The 25,687-nt window shown below is 42.7% G+C and overlaps 1 protein-coding gene across 15 annotated transcripts; it reads left to right on the forward strand.

Annotated features, from left to right (window-relative positions):
- Positions 1 to 1,098: 1,098 nt before the first annotated feature.
- wnk2 (WNK lysine deficient protein kinase 2) lies at positions 1,099 to 25,485 on the forward strand. 15 transcript variants are annotated; one of them, XM_051415931.1, is made up of 30 exons: positions 1,099 to 2,740; positions 6,674 to 6,846; positions 7,455 to 7,675; positions 8,423 to 8,580; positions 9,274 to 9,362; positions 9,583 to 9,802; positions 10,636 to 10,903; positions 11,224 to 11,531; positions 11,673 to 12,560; positions 13,020 to 13,142; positions 13,636 to 13,668; positions 13,899 to 14,015; positions 14,192 to 14,614; positions 14,794 to 15,531; positions 15,799 to 15,848; positions 15,960 to 16,122; positions 16,213 to 16,329; positions 16,411 to 16,581; positions 16,753 to 16,795; positions 16,911 to 17,066; positions 17,249 to 18,120; positions 19,095 to 19,152; positions 19,268 to 19,332; positions 19,467 to 20,056; positions 20,166 to 20,398; positions 20,491 to 20,721; positions 20,908 to 21,006; positions 21,816 to 21,860; positions 21,975 to 22,297; positions 22,885 to 25,485. In XM_051415931.1, the coding sequence occupies exons 1-30, from the start codon at positions 2,066 to 2,068 to the stop codon at positions 23,179 to 23,181; spliced, it is 7,947 nt and encodes a 2,648-aa protein (XP_051271891.1). In that variant the 5' UTR covers positions 1,099 to 2,065; the 3' UTR covers positions 23,182 to 25,485. The 15 variants fall into 15 exon arrangements, with proteins under 15 accessions (XP_051271891.1, XP_051271893.1, XP_051271892.1 ...); XM_051415933.1 differs by having other exon boundaries at positions 20,908 to 20,982; XM_051415932.1 differs by having other exon boundaries at positions 16,923 to 17,066.
- Positions 25,486 to 25,687: the final 202 nt, after the last annotated feature.

The following is a 25,687-nucleotide window of genomic DNA, read 5'->3' on the forward strand; positions in this document are numbered from 1 at the left end:
CTCGCCATGCAGCCTCATTTGCAAACATTTGTGATGCAAAATGGGTCGTTCTGAAGAGCTCAGTGACTCATAATGCTATACAGAATGAATGTGGAAAGCCTTCCAAGACGAGTGGAAGCTGTTATGGCTGCAAAAGGGGGACCAACTCCATATTATAGTATATGTATTTGAATCAATGTCATTTCAGTCCCTGTCGGTATTATGGTCAGGTGGCCGAATACTTTTGTCCATATAGTGTATATAGTGCAGTTGCACAACAGGGAAAAATACGTATCAATACCTGCATCACTACATTGTCACTAACTAAACCCACCCTGATGGCAACTGAGGAAGGTTTTTGGACTACTTTATTGATTTAATTATCACTTTTCTTCATTATGCAGAGAGGAAAGGTTGTTATCAGAATTACAAAATATAATTCATATGATAAACTATATTTAATCAATGGAAACTCCTTCAGTATTTGAACTTTTGACTATATTAAAGGGAGTGATGCAGGGTACGCAATGCACTTTTATTCAAGTCTTGATGGGTTTTCTGCATCTTTAGTGATGACATAATCATAATTATATAATGAATACATAATCAAACTGGCTTATGTTACATTAAAATTACCACATTAGAAATGTGACAGTCTAACAGGTCTGATGTCCCCTTTCTAAATATACCTTTTTTTTGTTTTCCTTGTTACAATAAGATCTGAAAGTAGCCTTTAAAATGTTTACTTCAATAATTTCACAAAGTAACTCACATTGAATTATGTAAAATAGGATATAGGTGCAGACAACACGCAGCACGTGTGCTGGGATTTAAGAAACTATAACCACTACCTTTAAAAATGACACAATAAGCCCTTTTCTGTAATAATAATAATATCATACAGAAAACACTGCATGCAGTGAAATGCAGAATAATATCAGGTAAAGCATTTCATGTAACTTAGACAGACTCCTTGCCCAGTCTCCTCGCACCGGCCCATGTGGATGTACATTAAGATGGGGTCCTGTGCGTTTTATCCGTAGCTCATAATTCCCAGCAGCGTCCCTTTTGGTTGGCAGGTTTTAGCAGACATCTTCCCATTGGAAGCTTAGCGCGTCACGATGAGGGCGGACAGTGGTGTGGTCCACACAGCCTGTGTCAGGAGAGGCTGAGGGTGCCGCCTCAAAGCGTGCCGACTTATTGGGTACGTGTTGTTGCTAGGGGCGTGGGTTGTGCCGTGAAATATTCTAGTTTTCTCAAAACCTGAAAGAGATTAAGACAAGAGCCGTATCAGCTGGATAAGAGATGCGCCGGGAGCCGCCTGCTCCAACCTGAAGGGAAACTGTGCCGCAGTGGGCATAATCTGATAAGCGCTTCTGTCCATCCTGCGCTCCGCTCCAGGACAACGGCACGGAGGGGAGACATAAGTACGTGCGGATAGTTAAAGGAGCAATGCAGAGAAGCTGAGGTCACACTTTTGGGAACTTATTCAGATTTTTCACCCGGAACACCTGCGATTTATTTGCATCAACCAGAGTCCGGGTAGCCGAGTCTTTACAGGGGGGATGACAGCTGCGCACTTGGTCGTCCCGTGATGTGTCTTTGGGGGGGATTAATGCGCGGAACAGCCTAAACATCCTGGCCTGTCCGCAGGAGGCCACTGATTTATCTGCGGAACAAATAACAATTTCCACACTCTATCATGCGCTGGAGCGGGGACATTATGCAATATGTGGAGGAAACTGTCACCGTGAGCTCATAGGTTGAACTGGCAATGACATCAGGCTTAACGTGAATATAGCTGTGTGCTGTATTGCAGCAAGGTGGACCGGGGCGTGAGGTGGCGGCAGGGAGCAATGCACGCATCCTCCGAGCTGGACATTTTGTGGGGGATGCTGTGTGTCCTAAACAAATTCAAGGCATTATAAGGCCATACACCCCGAGCTGGCGAACTGCGTCACTGCATGCGAGTGTTGCAGGTAGGCAGCCAACTCTCTCCCACCACCACCACCACCACCGGGAGAGCAGCATGCTCATCATCACCCCCACACAATGTCGCTGCTAAGTGTTTAACAAGTTACTGAGGATGGATTCGGCGGACGATTCAAGAAAAGATCCGCCACTGGGATCCACGTTTTCCTCAGCACCCAATTTAGACTCGGACATTAATGCAAATGCCCGTAGGCCTGTTTATGAGAACGGGACAGACCACAATGTCAACATCCAAAACGCAGCCCTGCGAGGAGCGAGTGACCCCAGCGCGTACCCGTCCACAGACTACCAGGGGCTGATCCGCCAGAGGTTCATCCGGCGCAACTTGTGGGTGTCAGACTCCGAGGAGCAGCCAGTGGACACGGCGGAGTGTGTCATCAGCAGCCCGGTGCTCACCATAGACCTGAGGACCATCGTCGATCGGAGTCTGACCCGGGCTCTGCACGGAACCCGGCTGGGCCTCCGGGAGACTTCGAGCACGGAGAGCCAGGTGGGGCTGAAGGACAGCGCCACTGTGAGCGTGAGCGCCGATGGGGAGAAGGGGGAGAGAAGCGAAACCGAGCCAAAGGCAGAGGTCGTGCCCTCGGATGTCACAGGTAAAGCAGGAAGTGACGAGAACGAAGAGGAGCCCGGGATGAAGGCTGTGTCCACCTCACCTGGGGGGCGCTTCCTCAAGTTTGACATAGAGCTGGGAAGAGGGTCCTTCAAGACCGTCTATAAAGGTCTTGACACCGACACCTGGGTCGAAGTGGCATGGTGTGAACTCCAGGTGGGTTCATAGATCATCAGTCCAACATCAATCCGCCATAATAGGCCTGTTATCTGGGATATAGCACTGCCCAGAAACTGATCCTTGGTCAGGGTACCAACATCTGGATCTTTGTGGGTTTATTATGTTTCCGCAGAAAAGCTCTAGTAACTTCATTCATTTGAAGTTGTAACGGTGATATTTGACATTTGTCTTCTGATCATCTATCCAGACACTTAACAAAGGCCAGGGTCTCTCAGGTAAAACATTGTTAATGAAAGGTCCATGGCTCTTTACACCTGCGTATAGCAGCCTTAACATGCAGGAATGAATATGGATTATTGTCAGATTATTATTTGTATTATCATTTGTTGTCTTATGTTTTTCCTCTCTTACTAGGTTCAGCCATTTGTCATCCAGGGACTGAATAAAATAGATTAAATAGTCAGCAGTTATACAGACATTTGTGTTACATACTTTATTGATGATAGTATTTTTATCAAAAGAATATTCTGTTCTAGTGTTTTTATGATCTCATATTGCTGAGGTGTAACGCTGTACAGCACGAAGATGAGATACTTTGTTACCCCATTCTGTTTTCCATAACGTTTGTGTTAATAAGCCATCACTGAAACCTGTTCCCACCGTGGAACGAAGGAAAATAATAAATAATAATTGTTAAAGGGAGTGTCAGCCATTCAGTCGGCCGTTTTGTCAGCACTTATACCAACTTTCCCTCTCATAACTCTTAGCCTAAATATCATGATCATTTTGGTTGTATTCTCCTTTTAGTCTTGATTTGAATTATAATTTAATTATATTTCAATCATTCTGCTCTTGCACCTGAACAGTTTTCAGCCCTTATGCACAGTTTGAGCAGATGAACTGTAGACACTGTAATTAGTCCCAATTGTAGCAGGGGGTTAAAGTAAACACAAAGCTTCATACCAGGGAGAGCTTACTGTATCTCTAATCTGTGTATGTGGTAATCTAATGATCAGTTTAGATGCTATCCATGTGATATACAGATTAGCCTGCAGACAGACTTGTAGACAGTGGTTGCCCTTTCAAGGCTCAAAATGTGCTAAGCTTTTGCAGTCCGTCCAGAGCAAATAAATACCTTTATACAGTATTCTCCAATAAAAACAGACGCACAGTCACCTGGTTCTTAAACAGAACACACTGTGTGGACACATGCACACAGTTAGGTTTCATTAGTGTGTCTCCTTTTTAAAGTTTCTGATATGTGAGGAACATTTCTCAATTTCCTTGGGAATTAGAGGCACTGATTTAACAGATAATTAACATCTTACTATATGAGTTCCTGGAAAGGAATGTTTATTGTACTGCTTTAAGTATTTAAACAACCAACTAAGTTAAAAACATTTCACCAAATAATTTGACCAAACTCTGATTAACTGCTCTCCTGTTGTATGCAATGTACTGCCAGATATTTGTATATTGGGGTTAACTTTTTCTATGGGCAAAAAAATCTGTCCGTTTCAGGCTGAATCAGCACCTCAACATCATTTTATGAACATGATGAGAATAACGTTTGTGACTTCGAGGCACAGCCCTGCAGAATGAGTTTATAGGTTTAGTGTGGCTTCAGAGCAAATAGAACTGATGGTTATTTTGTCTTCCTGCTCTTTGAGAATCCAGGTTCACCCTGTCAGGCCAACTTAATTAGGTTCAGACATAGACTTAAATCACTATTAGGTTGTACGTATCTCACAGCTTTTGTTGGAAAAGATTCTAGTAAGGCAAGGAAACTGAAGTTTTATTAATGTTAGCTCCAGATGTACTGAGGCCCATTGGGATGTGAAACTTCAATTAATCTTTGTGGGAATTGACAAAATGAGACCCCAATTGATTGCACACAGGGTAATACATCATCTCTTGGTTACATCCCACGTTTCAGCATTGGATCTCTGTTTTTGTAACTTCAGTTTAATAACGCAGTATTAGATAATGTTCAATATTGCTTATATACAATAGGAGTAAAACGTTAACTTTAGTCTTCATTAGGGATTAATATTTCTTGTCATCTGTAAATAGAGAACCCAACTACTGGTATTAACACTTCTACATCAGTAACTGAAGAGGACAGATGATCATTTTGACCCTCTATCAGAAAAAGCATATATCATGCATGATGATCTTGACATAGGCTAATGTGTGCAGTGTGTGCGTGAATTTGTGTCTGAGCAGGTGGTTCTTAGGGGAGATCTAGTGATGATTCAACCATTCTGTCCCTGGAGGAGAGGCCTTGCCCTTCAGAGCTTCTGTGTCTGTGGGCTCAGAAAAAGCTACTGCAACTCAAATTGTGTGCCTTCACTGTCTGTATGCTGTGTGTGTGTGTGTGTGTGTGTGTGTGTGTGTGTGTGTGTGTGTGTGTGTGTGTGTGTGTGTGTGTGTGTGTGTGTTTGGGCGTTAGACTAAGAGTGAGACAGCAGAAAACATATTCACTCAAAGAAAAGATTTGTAAATCAGATTGGAAAGAAGAGCTGGTGCTTGGATATCGAGCAAACCAGACTGTTACTGTATTTATCCACTGAATGATGATCAAACAGAGTTGTTAGCAAATGATGCAACATTTAGTAAAATGCCAAAACACTAGCACTTTGAGATCTGCGTCTCACTGTTATTATTATTATTATTATTACGTTATTGTGTGTCTTTTTTGATTGCTTAGTAATGAATGCTAAACATGGATTTATATCCCTGTGGTATTACTGTACCACACAGATGCGTCTGGAGAGTGAATCCTGCTGATGCAGCCCTCTGCACCAAGACAGAGAGCGAGGAGAGAGGGAAAGGGTGGGTTCAGCTAAGGACAGCGTGTAAGACATGTAGTATTTGATACACAGCAAAACAAGAGTTCTATATTTAAATGAATTGCAGCATTGTGTCCTCACCACTGCACAGCCCATTAGATACAAATATCGGTGCTGCTAATGGGTTTTCTTACTCATTTTTCATTCACATTCTGTGTTGTAAGTGCCACACCCTGCTTATATCCTCTCTATGAAAAAGAAATGTGAAAGATCTGTTTGTAAACTGCCTAAGAAAACTGGACAATATGGACAGAGAGATGAAGCAAACTGGAATATTTGTCCTCATTAAGAATCAGAATTATGAAAGGTAGGTAAAGCATAAGGTGTATCCTTCACAGGGCTGTACGTAATCTAAGACGCATTAGGCTGCACACTGCATAGGTCACGATGGGCTGTGAATGAAATCTGATTCCCCAGCACCAGTCAATAATCAATGTTGAGATGTACAGTGGGTTATTGAGTTCATTTAAAACACTAAATGCACGCTCATTGCTATCATTAAAATGTGTATATTAAGACAACAGGAGAGAAAATCTGGAGGTCATGTAGTATTTGTGGTGGCTGAAGCCATTGGGTTGTATTTGTCATGCTGACTGGAAAGAAACAGAAATGTAGAGGATGTTCGTTGTCAGCTGTTTTACTATTTATACAACAGTTCAGGGAAGGCAGGGGCCAAAATATTGATCCAGTATACACGGATTCACTCAGGCTTGTACACCCAAAGATGTAAGATTTTAACTCTGAAGTTGTGAGCTGTGTGTTTTATACACAGTAGTGACGTAAAGGGTAAATGGTTCAGACCCCCATGTTTACCCACTCAAAATGCCATAGTTGTGTTCACCCTAAACATAAGCAACAGGAAGTTCTAACACTCCTGAAGCTATACCAGACTATTGGTGTATCTCTTCCATCACCACTTTATATAAGAAAAACACTGAAAATGATTATGATTCAGCCCCTCCTTCCTCCTCCACCACCCCTCAAACTTGTTAAATTTAGATAAAGTGACCACTGCTGGAGCTTTTCCTCTGACAATGCTCCAGAATACTGAAAAAAAATTGAGTGGGCGATTACATCTCATTTTTGAAAATTTATTGTCTTCCTCCATTTTCCCTAGGAACGGAAACTGTCCAAAGCTGAGAGACAGAGGTTCAAGGAGGAGGCAGAGATGTTAAAGGCTCTCCAGCACCCCAACATTGTGCGATTTTATGACTTCTGGGAATCACCGGTTAAAGGGAAGAAGTGTATTGTTCTGGTGACAGAGTTAATGACCTCAGGGACACTAAAAACGTGAGTCAATTTTTTTTTTCTTCTCCTTATTGGTGTGTGTGAGATATCTCGGTATGATTTCCATCTTAGCTCATATGCGTACTTTATACTTGACTGTAAATCAATGATCATAAGATGCAAATATCAATCTCTTATTACTGCTTCTATTAGTCAGTTTAAAACAACCTTACAGTAATGACCATTAGACTGTCTACATCATGTGTATCAAGTTTCATACCCATTCAATGAGACCATTACAGTAAATCTAATGCTAGACCGTTAGAGAGACTGAAACTCCAAGATATTGTTCATTTAAAAAAAAAAAAAAAAAAAAGTCATTTTGTTTTTCCTGCTCAAAACCTAATTGATTAAACGAACAGTTATGGGAAAACAAAGTTTTTTGGCAGAGGAGATTAGTTTGATCAGAGATTCATATTGACTGTGTGTGCGTTTACAGCTGATTCTTGATGAATGGAATAACAATAAGCAACACCGACACAGAGACTAGTAGGAAAAAACGTTGATACAACAATTTGTCTTTTACCATTCAGTGTGTTTGTTAAAAAGCGAATGCCTTTACCTAGGGACAACTGGAACATCTCAATCATGGTATATTTATCCTCCTGTAGGTACCTGAAGCGTTTTAAGGTGATGAAGCCTAAAGTTCTCAGAAGCTGGTGCAGGCAGATTCTCAAAGGCCTCCACTTCCTCCACACAAGGACTCCTCCAATCATCCACAGAGACCTCAAGTGTGACAACATCTTCATCACTGGTCCTACAGGCTCTGTCAAAATAGGAGACCTGGGCTTGGCAACACTGAAGAGGGCCTCCTTTGCAAAAAGTGTTATTGGTTAGTTATCAGCTAGTTGGCAAGACTCTGTTTTATTGAATTGTGACTAACAGAATATTTATTTCAAACCTGCAATAGCAGATTTTTTGGGCCCTCAGTGAACACAACGCTGACATATTACCTTTTACAGGCAAACTTGGTTCATGCACCAAGCAGACACAGAGCAACATTATCATTCATTTGGGATTGTGATTCTGGTAACCTGAAGAATTGAAGTCCAATGTCATGGGAGCAGTTGTTAATAGAGAAATATTGACCATAGCTGCTTTAAACTCTAAATTGTGATAAACTGATGGGTTTAAAATGTGTTTTTCCATAGGCCATTTGAAATGGTACTAGCTCGTTATGTCAGCAGTGACTAGATCCTCCCAGGTACACAATCTTGGCAACTGATAGCCAATATATACATAGTCACAGTCTGTATTTTTACATAAATCAATAAATGATTGGTCAGAGTTAGCTCAAATAGTTTAAGGCTAAAGAATCATGACTCAACAGATACTTTTTGTGAAAGAGTGATATCATATTATTGTGTTAAAGTTGCAAAGAACATCCAACATTTGTGGGTTTTATTTTTAATAAATGTAAGAAATTTGTGTCATTTGAGTGATTAGACAATTCTTTAGCATCTTAAGCAGCCGTGTTGGATTCCAATACTTGACGCTGGCACTGATCCCACAGAAACAGGATGACGCATGCTGGATGTGAGTTTATGATTAATTTCCCTCTCTTGCATTAATTCTGCAGGCACTCCAGAGTTCATGGCCCCAGAGATGTATGAGGAGCACTATGATGAGGCTGTGGATGTCTATGCCTTTGGAATGTGTATGCTGGAGATGGCCACCTCAGAATACCCCTATTCTGAGTGTCAAAATGCTGCTCAGATCTACCGCAAAGTCACCAGTGTGAGTCCACGTTGAAAGTTTTGCTAGACAGTTTCAAGTCATTTTTGAAGACCACACATTTCTTTTTAATTTCTTATTTCTTGTGACAATAAGATAATGTATATATATATTTCTTTAAATCAGTTTTTTTTTTTTTTTTTACTTTTGCAGCCACAAAGTGACAGTGAAGGAATAATGCTAAATGCTAAACTCTGGTTAAAGCTAATATGCCAAATGCTAGCTAAAATGCTAAACGTTACACAAGAGTCATAAAGTCAGAGAACTAACTCAGGGATATGTATGCATAGTTTGCTAACATTAGCCACCAAAGCTAATGGTCACACCAGAGCAAGTAAGGCTGTAGCAGCATTAAATTATTATTTTATAATTCAGGGGTTGCATAATTTTGATGTACCCAGCAAATGTTTGCCATTTTTCCTACAATTAATCAGTCATTATAATTTTAATTTGTTCTTTGTGGATTGACTAATCACTCAACAAACTCTTCCAAAAGTCCTCTTATACAACAGTAGCTTCTTAATCCCCAGACTTAACATGTCTGGGAGAAATGTGTTTTGGAGAGTCTATAATTAATGTTTTTTGACACTGCAGACAGTACTTACTTCCCCTGTTATGCAGTCACACGTTAAGTACTACTTTTTTCAGTGTGTCAGTTGGTGCATTGAGACATGTTAATGCTGGTTTGTTTTGCAGGGCGTGAAACCTGCCAGCTACAGTAAAGTCAGTGACCCAGAAATTAAGGAAATAATCGGGGAATGTATCTGTCACAGATGGGAAGAAAGGTAAGTGAACCTTTGACAGTGTCTCAGGGCTTTTAACACATTTTGTAGGTAGAGGGTGATCCTTACCCTGTTGTTTTGTTTCTGTTCCTGCAGTGTGACGTTGATGCCAGTATTTGGCTCTGGCACAGTTGGTGTTTCTGTGTGTTGTGCATCATTAGGTTTTACTGTCATACTGACCTTTAGTGCTGGTCAGTAGCTGTTGTTTGTGTATTTTCTGCAGGTACTCCATCAAGGACCTCCTGAATCATGCATTCTTTGCGGAGGATACAGGCGTGAGGGTGGAGCTCAATGAAGAGGATGATGGAAAGAAATCGTCCATTGCTCTGAAGCTGTGGGTTGAGGATCCTAAAAAGCTGAAGGGGAAGTACAAGGACACTGGTGCCATTGAGTTTACCTTTGACTTAGTGAGCGAGGTCCCAGAAGTCGTTGCCCAAGAAATGGTAATTGACTTAGTGAAAGAATCATTGTATTTAGTTTTATTATTATTATGTTTTACTAAGTGGGTAGCAATGAGAGGCTAATCGGGTCTTTGAAGGAAATAACTGATCCCCTTTTCTTTAGACTGGTTTGGATGTACCTGCTCTCTTTTGACCCTGGCTTTTGTTGGTACTGGTCAGATTGTTCTTTGTGTTCCACAAGCAGGCTTCATTTGTTGACTCAGCCGTAGCCTTGGAAAACACTCCTTTCTGATTGGCTGGCAGGTGTCTATTAAAATCTATTGACACTAAAAATAGTTCTAACTCAGTGCGTAGGGAAAATTAAGGTGCAGGTAACCAAAGCAACAATACTGCTGTTACATCACCAGTTAACTCTCATTGGTAAAACAGGCCTAACAATGGATTAAACAGGCCACAAAAAATCTTTGAAAAAACAAAAGAAAAAACAATACACAGTGACGTAGCGGAGGTAATGTGATGAGATGGCTTTGATATATCAGGACAACTTGTTGTGGAACATTTCCTATGTAGTATCATTGCACTATGCTGTGGTTCCTGTATGTCCTGTATGTGTGTCTTGTAATAACACAGGCGTCTTTACTTTGGAACACAACCTCGGGCCCTTTTAATTAGGTGTAATGTAACTGGGAGTTGGTTAGTGGTCATGTCTGTAAGGATAAGCTTGAGTCATGTAATGTACTGTATTGATTGAAACTAGAGCAACTGATCAGTTGATCTTTGCTCTTCCATGCAAACGTATGAGAAGGCATGAAAAGGCAGTTGTTCGTGGTTCAAGGCAAACATTTAATGGAGATTTTTTTTATGTATTATACAAGGTGGAATCAGGTTTTTTCTTGGACTGCGATGTGAAGATAGTTGGGAAGTCCATCCGGGACCGCGTGGCTCTCATCAAATGGAGGAGGGAGCGGACTGTCTCGCCAGGAAATGGTGAGGCAGCTGTGAAGAAGACGCAGCAGAACCTACTGCAGGTGCCCGGTACCAGTGTACCGCAGGCAGCCACATTAGCTACAACAGATTATGAGGATCAAGAGGTGGAGCAGCAGACCCTGATCTGCACCGTGCCAGTCACCACGTCTACCACATGTGAGAACCTGCAACTAGAAACACACATGAATGTATTGTATATGAAACAACCTCTACCAATCACTCAACCATTAACAGGAAATGACTATGTCTATGACTTAAAATGGTTAAATTGGTATTTGTGAATGTAAGAGAGAAACAGAGAAAAGGCGACTGCAGTGTGTGAGTAACACCTATTAGTCATCAAGGAGATATCATCACCCAGCTTTTGAATTTTAATGAGATGCTACTCCACTTCTCCCCCTGCCCTTCCACGGTGTCTGTCCTTCCTGCAGGGCATCATGGTGAATTATAATTTTTTATTAACTCTGTTTTTACAGCTGACAGTGGAGTGAGCTCTACCATGCAATTAGATGATCTAAACAATCAGCAAAATGGCCCCTACCAGTCACTTCCAGAGCCCATTTCCACAGCTCAGATGATCTACAGTCCTCCTGCACAGGCTGACCCTCAACTGCACCAGGGGCCCTACCAGCAACCCACAGCACAGGCCTCACATGAAAACTACACTCAAGCATCCACTCAATTACACCAGGGACCCTACCAGCAAACCACAGGTCAGCTGCATCCTGGGGCCTATCAGCAGCCTGCTGCACAACTGCACCAGGGGCCTTATCAGTCTCAAACAGTGAGTGAAAGATTTCTTATTTCTGTGGCAACTTTCTTAAATCCTTCATTTCGTTTTTTGGGGGTTTTTTTTGTTGCTGTTGTTGTTGTTTCCTGAAATAACAACATTTTTATTTTCTTTTTTGGAACGATACCTGATCAGCGTCACTACAGTGATCCCTTTGTATGCCATGACAACCTGCTCAGCACTGAGAGCACAGTGTGTTTTAGGCGTGGAAGCACCTCCTTGGTGGAGATGTTACGGTGTAGGACACACTGTCTCACTAAGACAATGAATCCAAGCTCCTGTCTGTGTCCATCACAGGATCTGGCTTCAACAAATAGCACAGAGAACTCAGTGCATGGCACAGACTACCAGTCCTCTACCTCTGCCCAGAATCCATCATTATTATCTCCTCTCTTGTCCCCAAATCAACACTCTCATCATGACTCAGCAAATCATTTCAATTCACCTCTCCTTCCCCTGAACTTACAACCTCCCTCAGAGGTCCGTCTGAGTGTCCCACGCAGCCCACAGCACCACCGCCACTGCAAGGCTTGCATGTCTCTCCTCCTGGGGGATAGGACAAAGGGAGGCCGATCTCTGGAACACATACATATGCCCTCTTTCTCCGTGTCCGCCCAGTTCAATCCAGTCTCTAAGCCAGGCTCACCCCCGTCTCCTCATCTGGCAAGGGGCACTCTATCTCCTCTTTTAGCTTCACCCACTTCCCCATCATCAAACATTCAGCCAACCCTGGTGACTTCACCTACACATCTTTCCCCACCCTCACAAGTTATGCTCCCACGGAGTGTGTATGAAGGTGGAAATCTCACTCTTCTCAACCACTGTCTACATCACATCGTCAGTCGCAGGACCAGTTCCCCCACTCTCTCTTCTAATCATCCAATGCACAGCCACGGGGAGGTTGGGGGTACTACCTCCACAGTAGTTGAGCATATAGACAAGAGGAGGAGCCTTGATGTCCCATATCTGGACAGGAATCTGTATATACCACCATATGACAGTGAAGACAGACCAGATTCACTGGTACGTTAGAGACGTAGGTTTTGTATAGAGTAAGTTTTGCCATAGCAGCAGCCTGCTGTATCTTTCAGGATTCTGCCAGCTGCTTCGCTCCTCTGACCTTTCCATGGTGGTAGCAAAGCCAGCCCCTTCTCTGCTCCTGCCAAATCCAAAATAATAGGTTGGGTTGTAATGTAGCAGAAGAGCATGGCAGCTTACAAAATAATATGCTAGCAGAGTGTATGGCAGTATGGCTGACAAAAGATTAACGCTACAACTTCCCTTTCACATTTTAGTGTGCCTTATTGATCCCTGCCAACCTCACCACTTTATTGCTTATAACTTCCCCCCGCTTTGACACACTGAACATTTTAACCTTGTGTGTCTGATTTTGTTTGAAGCAAATATACAAACATGATCATGTCATATAATACCTAAAAGCAGGATCCATTAAATGTGATCTCTCTCGTGTGTTCCTGACAGACAGTTTCTGCTCCGGCTACACCAGCCCCTATTGTGCACCAGAGTAGACAGACAGCACAGAGCTTCCCAGCTGCAGCCCCTACTCCACAGTCACAGCTTACTGCCCAACCCAACCAGGAGCAGGTACTGCATGCATCTAACTGCGACAGGCCCCGGCAAAAGCTGTAGTGAGACACAAAAAGCAAAATTAGAAAGTTTGAAAGTCACCCCTTGCAGCCAAGTCAGAGCTGCCTGATAAGACCATGTTAATTTTAGTGTGTTTGGGCTGCTGGTTGCTGGTTTCCAATGACGTGTTTGGAATGACATTGAGAACAACCAAGTCTACCGTGTGCATTCGGTCTCAACTCTTAAGTATGTTATAGTTAAAAGGCAAACAGGAAATGAATGTGAAATTTAGTGGCACCAGCCATCTGAAAACACACTATTTGTTAGGCATCTGTCTGTGAGGTGGGTAAAAAGTGCACTTCATGTCCCCTTTTAAATGCTTCACGGTGAACTGTATATCTACATGTACAGTATATATGTATGTATGTGTGTGTGTGTGTGTGTGTGTGTGTATGTGAATGGCTTTTCATGTGGTTTGTGTTTCCTTTCCATTTGTCTTTCCTCTCTTTAGTGCCATCTCCAAACAGCTGGTGTCCTGCCCCAGGTAGAGCCATCATCTCTCATAACTTACTGCGGGCTACAGTACATACACTGCAAACCACACAGAAAAGTTGAAACACATTGAGTGTAACTGCCCTGCGGCTCACTTTTATTCAAGTGGAGCTTTTGGACCAGAATATTTTGTCAGTTTAATTAGAATTAGTTTGTATTTCCATCACAAAATTAATACTCTCCAGTCAAAGTGAAAAACAAATGTTTGATTTCCTTTCTTAGCTGTTATCTGCTGACCAGCCTACATCTCACCTGAGTCCTCCTGACATACCTACCAGTTTCCCACAGTCAGTCTCCAGTGCTCCTCCCCCACTCCTGCCCCTGCAGATCAGCACACAGGTGCGTTAGAAACAAAAGATCAAACTAAGGTAGAGACTAAATTTCGTATAAACATCCTATAAAAGTTAATATCGGTTATAGAGTTGAGTCATACATAAAAGGGACTGTGTGAATGCTATTTCTATCGACTGGTTGTCTTTGTTCATTTTATATCATTTTCCCTTTTTCTTTCCCAGTTTCCCTCACCATATCCCATTTCTCAAACAGGGGGCATAAAGCCCCCTCCCTTCCCTCTAGGTCCTCTGCCATGTGCCTACAGCAGCAGTGGCCCTTCTTTGTCTAGCTCCCACTACTCACATTCACCCCACCACCCCTCCCTTCCTTTGACCCCTCATGCTGCCTTTCCCTCTATATCTACTCTTGGCACCCCTCAGACCCCTCTGTCCACACCTCAACACGTGCCCAGTTTGGCACTACCTATTCCACTTCTTGCCATGGCCATGTCCCCTGCAGTGCCCCAGCAGCAGGGCGACCCTTTTACATCTCAGACAAACCTTGGTAGCTTCCATACCACCCGTCCCTTACCTCTCTCCCAGGTACAAATCACCCCATACCCCGCCCCCCACCCTGAGCAGGAACTGGCTGAGCAGCCTGTCCAGGTGAATATGTGACTCAGTTCTCACTGTAATGGTTAGGTCATGAGAAATCTGTAGTGCTAAGGTGGCAATGTGTCTTTATTGTTTGTGTAATGCATGCAGGGCATGTGTATAGGGTTTAAGAGATAAACAATATTTGTATTAACTGATGAAGAATTCTCTAAATGTGCTATTTTTTCCAGGTGCAGACAATTGCTCCACAGGGGAATTTGGGAGATCTTCACCTTTTGGCTGCAGTCCACCCTGTCTTGCCTGCTGTTCAGACTACTCTCTGGGGAAGTGGAGCCGATGCGGAAACTACTGCAGCTGGCCTAGACTTAACTGTAGCCCCTACAGTTGCAGCTCCAGTCCCAGCCCCAGCCTCAATCCCAGTCTCAGCTACAATCTCAGTCTCAGCTACAGCCCAAGTCGAAAGTCAAGCCCCAGCACAAACTCCAACTCTGGTTCCAGCACAAAAGCAGCCACCTGTCCCAGTATCAGCTCAAGCTGCAGCCATGCCTCAAACGCCAGCCTCAACCCTTGTAAAAGCCCCGACTTCAGTCCCATTACAAGTTCCAATGGCAGTGCAACCTTTAGCCTCAGCCCCAGTTCAAGCACCAGTCTCTGCGTCAGGTCCCACTTTTGAACCACCAAGAAGCTCATCTACGAGCTCAGACAATCTTGCAAGTGGTAAACCCAAACTCTCAGTTCCAGGTTTAGCCTCGACCCTAGTCCCTGCCACGCTGCCATCCTCTGTTCAATCTGCAGCCCCTGCTCATACTCCAGCTCCTGTCGCAGTTTCAGTCCCAGCTCCAGTTCTGCAGCCTGCTGGCATCCAGACAGCAGTCTCACTGTCTGAGTGTGCCAACCTGGCCACAACTCAGCAAAACCTCGAGTCAACATCTGCATCTAGCACCCTTCAACAAGAGCCCTCTGTAGAGGTAGGAATGAAGCCAAGGTTTGCACATTTTGACATCTAATTGTTACTCAGAAAGCATGTTCAGACCACAAGCTGCTTTTCAAATTACATTCACATCAGTTTTATACCTCCAGCCTCTGAAACCAGAGACTAAAATAACCTTTTATGGTCAAAATAAATTAGCACACATTAACACTAATACTAGTCTTGCAATGATCCATTTTGTGTCAAATAAAACCTTTACTAGGTCTCCTAACTGTTTTGCACCTGCCACTTTTTCTGTCTTCAGGATGTGCTTCAGGACAAACCCACATCTTTACCCAGTTATGCCTATGACAGGTGTGTGTCACGTTGTTCACTGACTCTCAGCTCTTTACAGATTCTCTTTATAACTTTGTGTGATGAAAATGTGTCACCAGCCTAGACTGTTTTAAACTTTTTCTTTTATAGTCTCAACTCTGATGTGGCGTCTGGTAAGGAAACAAGTGATGGCTACGAGAGCCTGGCCAGCGGAGGGAAGGGGGACGGAAAACCCAGAAAACACCACCGCAAGTCTGCCCGCACACGTTCCCGGCAAGAAAAGACCAGCAAACCCAAACTGAGCATGCTCAATGTGAGTCATGGTGTTATTTGTGACAACTGAAGTTACATTTAATAATAGCTTAATGTGTCTGATTGTAAAGTGTAACCCCTGCCCACACAGGTTTGCAATACTGGTGATAAAATGGTGGAATGCCAGCTGGAGACTCACAACCACAAAATGGTGACATTTAAATTTGATCTGGATGGAGATGCTCCAGAGGAAATTGCTACTTACATGGTTGGTTTAGGCTTTTTAACAGTTTGCCTTTTTTGTTATTAATTGCTTACATTTAACATCATCAAAACTGTATGCCTACAGGTAGAAAATGGCTTTATCCTGCTGTTAGAGAAAGAGATCTTCATTGACCAGCTAAAGGACATTGTGGATAAAGCTGAAGACATGCTGAATGAAGACATGGAGGGTGAAAGGGCCTCCACCTTGAGTTGCAGTCCTCAACAAGGCCATATTTCTGAAGGGCTGCTAGGAGAGGTAAAAGGGGATAGATATAGATATGAGTATAGTCTGAATGACACACTACACATGCTCATACATAGATTTAGACATGGACAGAGACATACACATGGAAATGGCCATAGACTAAAAAATACATAGTGTCAAGTGGCAAACTGACTTAGCTCTTATCTGTCTATCACTCCACAGAGTCAGCAGCCTGGAGCACCACAGCCCGTCTATCAGCAGAATGGTAAAGCAATTATTTCTTTAAAAATGTATTCATCTGCACGCCTAGTAAATCCTTTTTGCCGATATCACATTTACTTGTAAAAAAGAAGTGGTTAATTTGATTTGAACTCTTGCAGTTCTTCATACAGGAAAGAGATGGTTCATAATCTGCCCCGTAGAGGAGACGCCCACATCTAGCCAGGAGACCCCATCTGATGGCACAACTACGCAGTCTCCTGGGAGCTCAGTCACTACCCAGCCTGCTGACAGTGGCACTGCAAGGCCATCCAGAGGTGACTTTGTTTCTACAGAGCAATTTCAGCACAAAATTTGAGTGCTTCACGGAACAACAGCACCACCATGTGGTGCTGAATGAAAGACATCCTCCAGCCGTTTGTGTGCAATTATTACTAAAGAAAAGGTTAAACATAAAACTTTATTTTAAACTTTGTGACTCATCTTTTTCCTCCTGCAGAAGAGGGATCATCCTCCACAATGTCTGGTGGAAGTGGAGGCTTCACATACGATGTGTATGGATTCTGTAGCCCTCCGATAATGTCCAACACAGACCCTCTCCTCTTGGCTACTCTGTCTCCCCCTGTGTCTGCTCCCCCGACCCTTCAGTCAGTGTCATCAGCGGAGCCTGTCGGTGGCTCGGTGCAGCCCAGCGTTCACCAGGCTCAGCCAGCCAGAGCTCAAACTTTGCCCCCATCATCCCCACATACGTCTTTCCCAGTTGATGAGTCACAGGGATCCCCTTTGGGCTCCATCTCCCCGATCCACGCAGCTCAGCAGATGCCTGACATGACATGTCCCATTTCTATGGCTGACGAGGTGCCCTGTTGCCCTCTGGTCATGCCCCTGTCTTTGGATGTGAGCGGTTTACAGGGTGGATCTCCTCTCACTCCTCTTCCACTCCAGGAGCCAGGTTCAGCCAAAGAGCCGTTGTCTATCTCTTATGCCTCTGCAGCACGGAGCGAGCGCCCACAGCAGCCTGTGGTACTCCACCAGCCTTTTTCTAGTGTGGGAGGGACCAAAGTGCCCTCACTACCCCAGAGCCCAGCACCATCCCAGCATGGTGCAGGGCCTGGGGAGTCAGATGGTGAAGGACGGCTGGGCCGTGGGGGCTTTGTGGACAGCACCATAAAAACACTGGATGAGAAACTAAGGAACTTGCTCTACCAAGAATATGCTCCCATGTATCCATCAGGCAGTGCTGCAGAGACACCAGGCTCTTGCACCGAGTACATCCAGTCTCCTCCTGGTCCAGACAGTGCCACAGGAGGGTCAGGAAACAGCACACCAGGGCCAATGGGGGAGGGACGGTACAGGGCAGGAGAACAACTTGTAAGTACAATCATCAGTAACCTTTCAAACTTTATGAATTTTTAATATAAATTACAGGTGCAGTATATTTACCTACATTTGAAATTGAAAGTTTATTCTTGACCTTGGAAACAGCCCCTGACAACACAATCTTACCACAAGGTCCATTAGTAGCTGTTCTGGAGGGTTTGAATTGTATCACGCTATCTCTCTCAGCAGGTGGAGTTTGTCACTGAATATCATCCATGTTAGCTTAAAAAATAAAATTTAGGTTTCAGTCTTGACCATTGAAACAGCAGAATCCTTTCACCACAAGGTCCGTTTATTATTTACTGTAAATCTGCTAGGGAAGATTGTGTGGAATGATCGAGAGCTCCAAAACAGCAACTAAATGGAGTTTGTGGTTAGATTGCTTTTTGTGTATTAAGTTTAATTAAGTGAATTATGTGCATTTCAAATCTTTTTATTGAAAAAGTAGGCATTCTGTGTTGACTAATGACAACAACTAAACTAATGACATGTCCACCCATTTGGGAGTGATGGCAGAGTGAACACATTTTGGCATACACTGAAACTATAATGCGGTATATAAACTATTTACATGTAGGGAAGGACTCATACTAGACATACTATATTTAACTATATCTTACCAGTAAATTGATTTTTTTTCACACATTTTGTCATTCATATGGTGAGTACAAAGAACATATGGCAATGCTATGTGTAGTGCATGTCATGATTAACTATATGCCCTTTAGACATACACTTTAGTTACATAAGGGATTTGAAGAAAAAACTTACCTCCTTTTACACAAGCTACAGTAAGATTTCATGAGAAATATTTAGACATCATTGTCAACATCCCTCCACCATTGAGGCAATATTAACTGTTATTTAATATATATGTATATAATAGGACAATGATTAATGGTTTGTATTGTAGTTTTCCCATGTGTCTGTGTTTTGTTCATCTCTCATCCTGTCACCTCTATTAGCCTCAAATTCCAGAGAGAATGGATAGTTTGAGCACACTGAGTGACTCAGCCGTGTGTGGTATGTACAGCAGACACTAATCAATAAGACTGGCATCATTAACTTCTAAGTTATGTTTCACCGTTAGTTGATTACTGCAGTGCCACGGATTTCATTGTTGTGGAACTTTTTGCAGCCTCCTTGTCAAGAAGACACGTCCCTCACTCTGCATCCTGCTCTGGAACAAAAGGCCGATTTAAGGTACGAAAGGGAGACTTTCCTCACATTTAAGGGGAAAGAATAATTGTCTTTCCGATTAGTTCAGCTGCATTTGCCATGATGGAAGCATTATTCAGTTCCCTGTGCGTACCCAGTTTGTTCTTTGCTTTTGGCAGATAATCTCTGTTCCTCCTGAGGTGGCTAACAGACGAGATGTGAAGCAAAGGAGCTGGAGCAGCGCTGCCTCACCGGCACACCCTGTAGGATACAGTTCAGAACATGTTCAGGTTGAGGCCATGACTGCCTCCACCACAATTGGCCGTTTCTCCGTTGTTAGCACTGAAGATGACATTACACAGAGGACGCGTTGCAGTCGCTACTCTGCCCCGCCTGATTTCTACCTGGACACACCTCCCTCCATGGCCAAGCGGGGCTCCGTGCCTCATGCCCTGACCTCGCCCTCTGTCCCTGTTGATGTTACGATCCATGCTCGTTTCCTGTCCTCAGACTCCGGGGCTGAGAGCAGCCCTGCAAAACTGGCTCCCGCCACCCCATCCCAACATCCTCGCTCTGAGCGCAGAGGAAGTGACCTCATGAAGAGGGCAGTGGCCTTCCTCCGCCGCTCAGGACGTAGCAGCAGTGTGCAGAGCTCTGACTCCCCAAGTAGGCATGGAGGTGTGCACGGCTCAGCCTATGCCAGCAGCGATAATGACTCAGAGATGGAGGACTCAGACATGAAGAGGGAACTACAGAGACTCAGGGAGAAGTAAGTATAGCCAGTGGTTCACTGTTTGTCTTATTTTGTATCATAACATGAAAACATTTTGTCATTTAGCTTGTAAGTGACCAGTATGTTCCTGCTTCCATCCCCTTAGACATCTGAGGGAGATCTCTGAGCTGCAGGCCAATCAGCGGGGGGAAGTGGAGCTGCTGTATCGGCGACTCGGTAAACCCCCTCCTACTGGCCTGGGTCTCTCACATGTTACACCGCATGCCGGCCGAAGAAAGAGGTCCAGCAAGCACAGACTGAAGCCTGGCAAACTTCTCAGCCCTCTGGTTCAACAGTTCAGAAATGTCACAACCAAAAGTAGTGACTCCAGCCGATCCAGTGAGTAACCTTTTCAGAATCTCCTGTATTATAAGTTGAATATTTACAGCAAGAGCTAGGAGTTTACCATTCTGATGCTTGTGTGTGTTCAGGTGCTGCTACAGGTACAGGTGAGCCCACAGTGAGTTTAAATGGCTCTCCAGCCAAAGGGTCTTTCCCCACTCACGGTAGGGCACGGTCATGCACCAGCCACCTCCCTAGCTCGACCTCAGAGCCTGTGCAGACTCAGCAGCCCTGTTCCCTCAAGGGCTCTTTGTCTTCTGATAATATTTACGCTGGACTACATGGAGATGGCACCGGCACACAAGCTCCACCCGGACAAGGTGACCACCAGCAACACACCACACAAAATCTTAGCTGAATAGTCTTTCCACTAATAATAAAGTGTAAACATTCACCAGAATAACAAACACTTGTTTGTGGTGTTTTGTTTAATAAAGCTGGATATTTCAATGTGTGTTCTTCTTACTCTGGTGTGTTCTTCCCTCTTTGATTATACTCCTCTACAGGCTGGTCTAATTACCCTCAAACATCTGAGAGAGTGACCTATAAATCGAGTAGCAAGCCACGAGCTAGATTTCTCAGTGGGCCTGTGTCTTTGTCTATCTGTTTGTATCTCCTCTCTTCCAGCATAGCTTCACTTTTTTGTTTTCCATATTTGTCCACTTTTAGCTCACTGATATCTTTCTTTCTGTCTATTCTCCAACACTCTTTTGCTTCACCTCGTCCTTAGACGACTTACCTTTGTCTTATATTTTTGCTTGCACGGAAATATATTGCTTATTCAAACCCCTGAAGAGTAACATTTCTTTTGAAGAAGTACAGATTTTGATTGATTCGATGTTTGTTTGTTTTTTGAACACAATTTTCTCAAAAAAAAGAAAAAGACAATTACAATTTTTTATAACTTTTACTCATTATTCCTGTTTACTGGAACACTTGCCTTGTTTCAGAAGTTTGAGGTTTGGATAATCAAGGTTCATTTGATTAGTAAAGGGCATTATCTTACATTTCAAGTGTCTCCTACTGAAGCTTGTGCTATTTTTTCACCTTATAACACATAACACCTTTCTAACACAACATATTTGTGACTTATCCACCCTGCATTACTAGGCAATGGACCTGCATGCCCCACCCCAATCTGCTATAAAAATGTCTGATCTCTCTCCTCTTCTTCTCCCTAACACTCTAACACTGCACTTTGACATGGGCCGCTTGCATGATTTTGCTGATAAATGAACTGTCTTGTTTGAGGAGACTGATTGTTTTGTTAAGTTGTTTATTAGTTTGGTTTTAGATTGGTCCTTTTTTGTGGCAGTATTCAGCAGCTTTGTTTTGCACTGCATCTTGTTATGGAACATTATTACAAGCTTATGGTAATCATTTTTTGTGATATACGTTTTTTTTTGTCTTACAGGGTCAACACTGAAGCGACTGTGTCTTGGCAAAGAGCGTGGCAGCAGTATGTAGAATTACAGCATCTCACTAAATTCAATTAACGTCATGTTAGTTTATATCAATCTAATCAACTCAATAAACACGGTGTCACAGTACGTGTGTATGTGTGTCCTCTCAGGGTCTGGTGCCGGGCCAGGGGCTTTCAATCAATCACAGCAGCAGCCTACCGGTGCCACACCACCTTCTCATCAGCCAGTGATAGGACTAGCCCAAGCTCAGGCCAATAACAGCAACAACAAGACAGGCACATACACTGGCACATCCATGAGTTTTAATGAACACAACCTGCCTGAAGACTTGCAACGGCTGATGGACGACTGGGCCCAAGAGGTTCTTATTGTCACCCACAGGCCGCGCACTAACTCTCTGAGCATCAGTGGGCAGCAGCTTTGGAATCAGGTTGTGCCTCGAACACATGGACAACTGACGAGTGCTTCAGATGTGAGTTTCATGCTAGTTATATACCAGTTTGTGTTCAATCAGCGCTGTGGTCATGAGAAAGGAAATTATTAAAATCTCAAACAATCCTCATATAATGAAGTACATAAAGATACTGTGGAAGTTTGCATATACCCACAGTGTTTAGATAAGTTAAGTTGGAATAAAAAGTTGGCTTGCAGAGCTTCACAACACAAGAATAGGCACTGACAAAATATTTCAATTTCTAAGAATTTGGCGAATATGACATGCAATATTGCACACGAATGTAGCTAACAGTGTTTTACCATCTCACTGGCAAAAATACTTGTTTCATTACAAGTAGTGCGCTTTACAATTAAATGCTTATAAGGTTAGTTAGTTAATTAGTTTATTGACATAGATATCCAAATGCAAACAGCAACGAGCAACAAGTTGTCCCCAATTAACTTGTCATTAGTCTGAAATGTGTCCCCGAATGTAGCCTCACACACATACACAGTAACTAATCATAAAAAGGAGAAGAATGTACAGCTTACAGTTTTTAGTGTGCTACAGGTTACAAGTTAATCATTGTTTTGTAATATCTTCCTATTATGTAATCCTTTTAGGTATCATCGTGGACAACGCCAGGCCAAGAGGCCTGCAGCCTTCCCCTGTCGTGGCCTGACAGCCCTGGGTCAACAATGATGACCAGCCTCACCACAGGGCCCCATCCCAGTTATCAGCTACACTCTTCTGCTCAAGTCAGGGCCATGTCCTCACCTGTCTCTGTTAACCAGGGGCCTGGGTTTCTCTTCCCCATTACTTCAGGAGTCTTTGCCTTTCCTGCTGTGCGCTCAGCCCAGGACACCCCTAGCACCGCTCCATCATATCAGCCGCCCAACCCCAAAGCCAGGACTCTCTAATTTGAGTAGCATTGTGTCTTCCAATTCTGTTACCAAAAAGAAATCTCATGATAGCTCGAGTCAGTCTTATGTGCATACACTGTATATATTTAACCAGCATGGATTTAACCATTTGTACATACTTGTCTCCATTTCTGAGTTTTATGTTATTTGTTTCATTTGCATCAACATACCTCATGTGCATATTGCAGTACATAATCCTCGAGTGCAGTGTAATGGTAGTAGTACATTAAAATATGTATAATTAGCCCAATCAGGCTTAACATTTTTGTCATTGCTTATGTATGTACCTTACCACCCACTGAATGTACATAATGTACTGTTCATCCATGCTGTCTTTATATAAATAGTTCTTGTTTGTGTTGCTCATAGCACCCCGATATATAAGCTGCCGTGTGTATATATGAATTCTTGTTAGTCTGTACATAGCTCCAGTGTTTGTACAGTTAACATTAGATAATCCATAGGTTGGTGCTGCAGATATGTGTCTTAATGCAACACCTTATTAGCCACCATCATGCCGTCACTGTGAAGACTTGACATCCTGGTCACTAGGGCCGGTTGCTTTATTCTGCTCTCTCAGTCCAAGGATAGGTTTCATTCTTCATCGGTGAAATGCTTCCAGCACAAGCGCTTGAAATATCCTTAAGAGATTTGAATGAACTTGAATTTTATCTTCAGGTGAAGAACACCTGTGAGAGTGCCTTGAATTGCAGTTTCAATTTTATGAAGAAAAGCATTTAGATTCAAAGCAGACACTAGATATTCTATATACGCTTTCACCTTCAAAGGTAAATTATGTGATTTGAGTAATGGATGTGGATTGAAACATATTTAATTTAACAACAAAACACAATTAAACACTATAATCTGGTCATGTTGCGATTCACAAAATATCACAGATTGTAAAAGAAATCTTGTTCACTGAAGTTTTATTGTGGGATTGCTTTGCCACCTGCACCACCACCTGCATGAATACATTGATATTCTGAATGTGCACAGGTTGATGTGGTGATTTACAGGAGGATATTGTTAAGTAAAACTGGTACTGAAAACCATACGACAAGGAGGGCTGAAGGACTCAACATACGAGTCAAAATCATAATCATACCGTACCTCTACTAATGCAATCTGTAGCTTTACATATTGTTGCCTTTGTGGTTTTTAAGAGATTACTGTGTGGTTGGTTGTTGTTTGATAAATGATGATGATATGATGATGTTAGAGGCACTTGAAGAATGTGAATTATGTGAGAAGCCACCACTGTTTGACATGTTATTTGTACAATGCTTAGGTTTTCTAAATTGTGTTTATTATATGCTGGCCTCACAAGATCATCTGGCTCATACAGCTAATTGTATGTATTATGGCTAACTCAACTCTCCAGCAAATATTACACTATCACGGTTTCAGTTATTTCAATAGTACGGCCTCAAAAACATCACTCACTTTCAATACTTCTCTTTTATAACTTCTACAATTCTCTCTGAGAAATAGTTTGTGGAAAGCATCAATGATTGTATGTATTCTGAAAAAACAAAGCTGTGGAAAAATCTATGTAGTCAAGAAGTAGGATGAGTATAATGAGTCAGTTCTTCAAAACTGAGAGCGCTATTATCGACAAATTGCTCACTGCAGTTTGCCCTGACTGAAGAATGAACTTAACAGAACAGTTATTTTGATCTTTCCATGGCCCCCCAGTTTCCCAAATCATAGGCCTGTCAATTCTAACATGCTTTTTACAGTATTGCACTTTCATACAGTTGGGTGACTTACAAGAGGCTGATAATAAAGGGAACAGTCAAACGTATCTTGATTTTCTGCTCCAGAAAAGCTGGAACCTACATTTCCCAAAATTCCAGAGCGACAGAATTATAGGACATTAAACATTATAGGCTACAACAGTTTTCACAGGCTAAGTAGTGCAACTCGTGATAAGTAAACTGAATTTTATGTGTAAAATCGGTGAAGTGCCCCTTTCTAAAATCCTTCCATGTTTGCACAATATTTTGATTTGAAATGAATATCTGTCTTAAAGGCAGAATTTCTTCCATGATGATATATAGATTTTTTTTTCTTGAGATCATCTCCTATGCAGATTTTTTCTTTGTGCTTTACACAGTAACTCCTGTCTTTGATCTCTTTAATGCTTGCAATGAAAGCTAGGTGTATGATTGCTTTTGCTTGCTGTATCACCTGTTTCCCCCGCCATTTCCTGACCTCGTCCGATGGGTACTCTTTCACAAAAGCTGTACATACTTGAAGACAGAAATAATAAATTCATTTTTGCTTGACACCATACAATATTAGTCATGTACATGTTTCATTCACAGTGCACTCTGAACATATCAAGCCAGATTGTCTCTGTGTTTCTATTTTGTCAGAAGCTGTCAAACCAATATTGTCTGCATTTGCATGAAAAGCTTTCAGTGTGGTGACAAAGTCCTGGCAACGTGGGCTGACTAGACCCGCAATGTCAACAGTAAAGCTCACATAATCAGTTGAA

Source organism: Dicentrarchus labrax, unplaced genomic scaffold (assembly GCF_905237075.1).
Source record: "Dicentrarchus labrax unplaced genomic scaffold, dlabrax2021, whole genome shotgun sequence".
NCBI classification, from domain to species: Eukaryota; Metazoa; Chordata; class Actinopteri; family Moronidae; genus Dicentrarchus; species Dicentrarchus labrax.

Coding starts and splice junctions, on each gene's coding strand:
- wnk2 (XM_051415931.1), top strand. CDS start 2,066: ATGGATTCGGCGGACGATTCAAGAAAAGATCCGCCACTGGGATCCACG. Junction 13,669..13,898: donor CAGCTGGTGTCCTGCCCCAG/GTAGAGCCATCA, acceptor TTCCTTTCTTAG/CTGTTATCTGCTGACCAGCC. Junction 20,399..20,490: donor TAGTGACTCCAGCCGATCCA/GTGAGTAACCTT, acceptor GTGTGTGTTCAG/GTGCTGCTACAGGTACAGGT.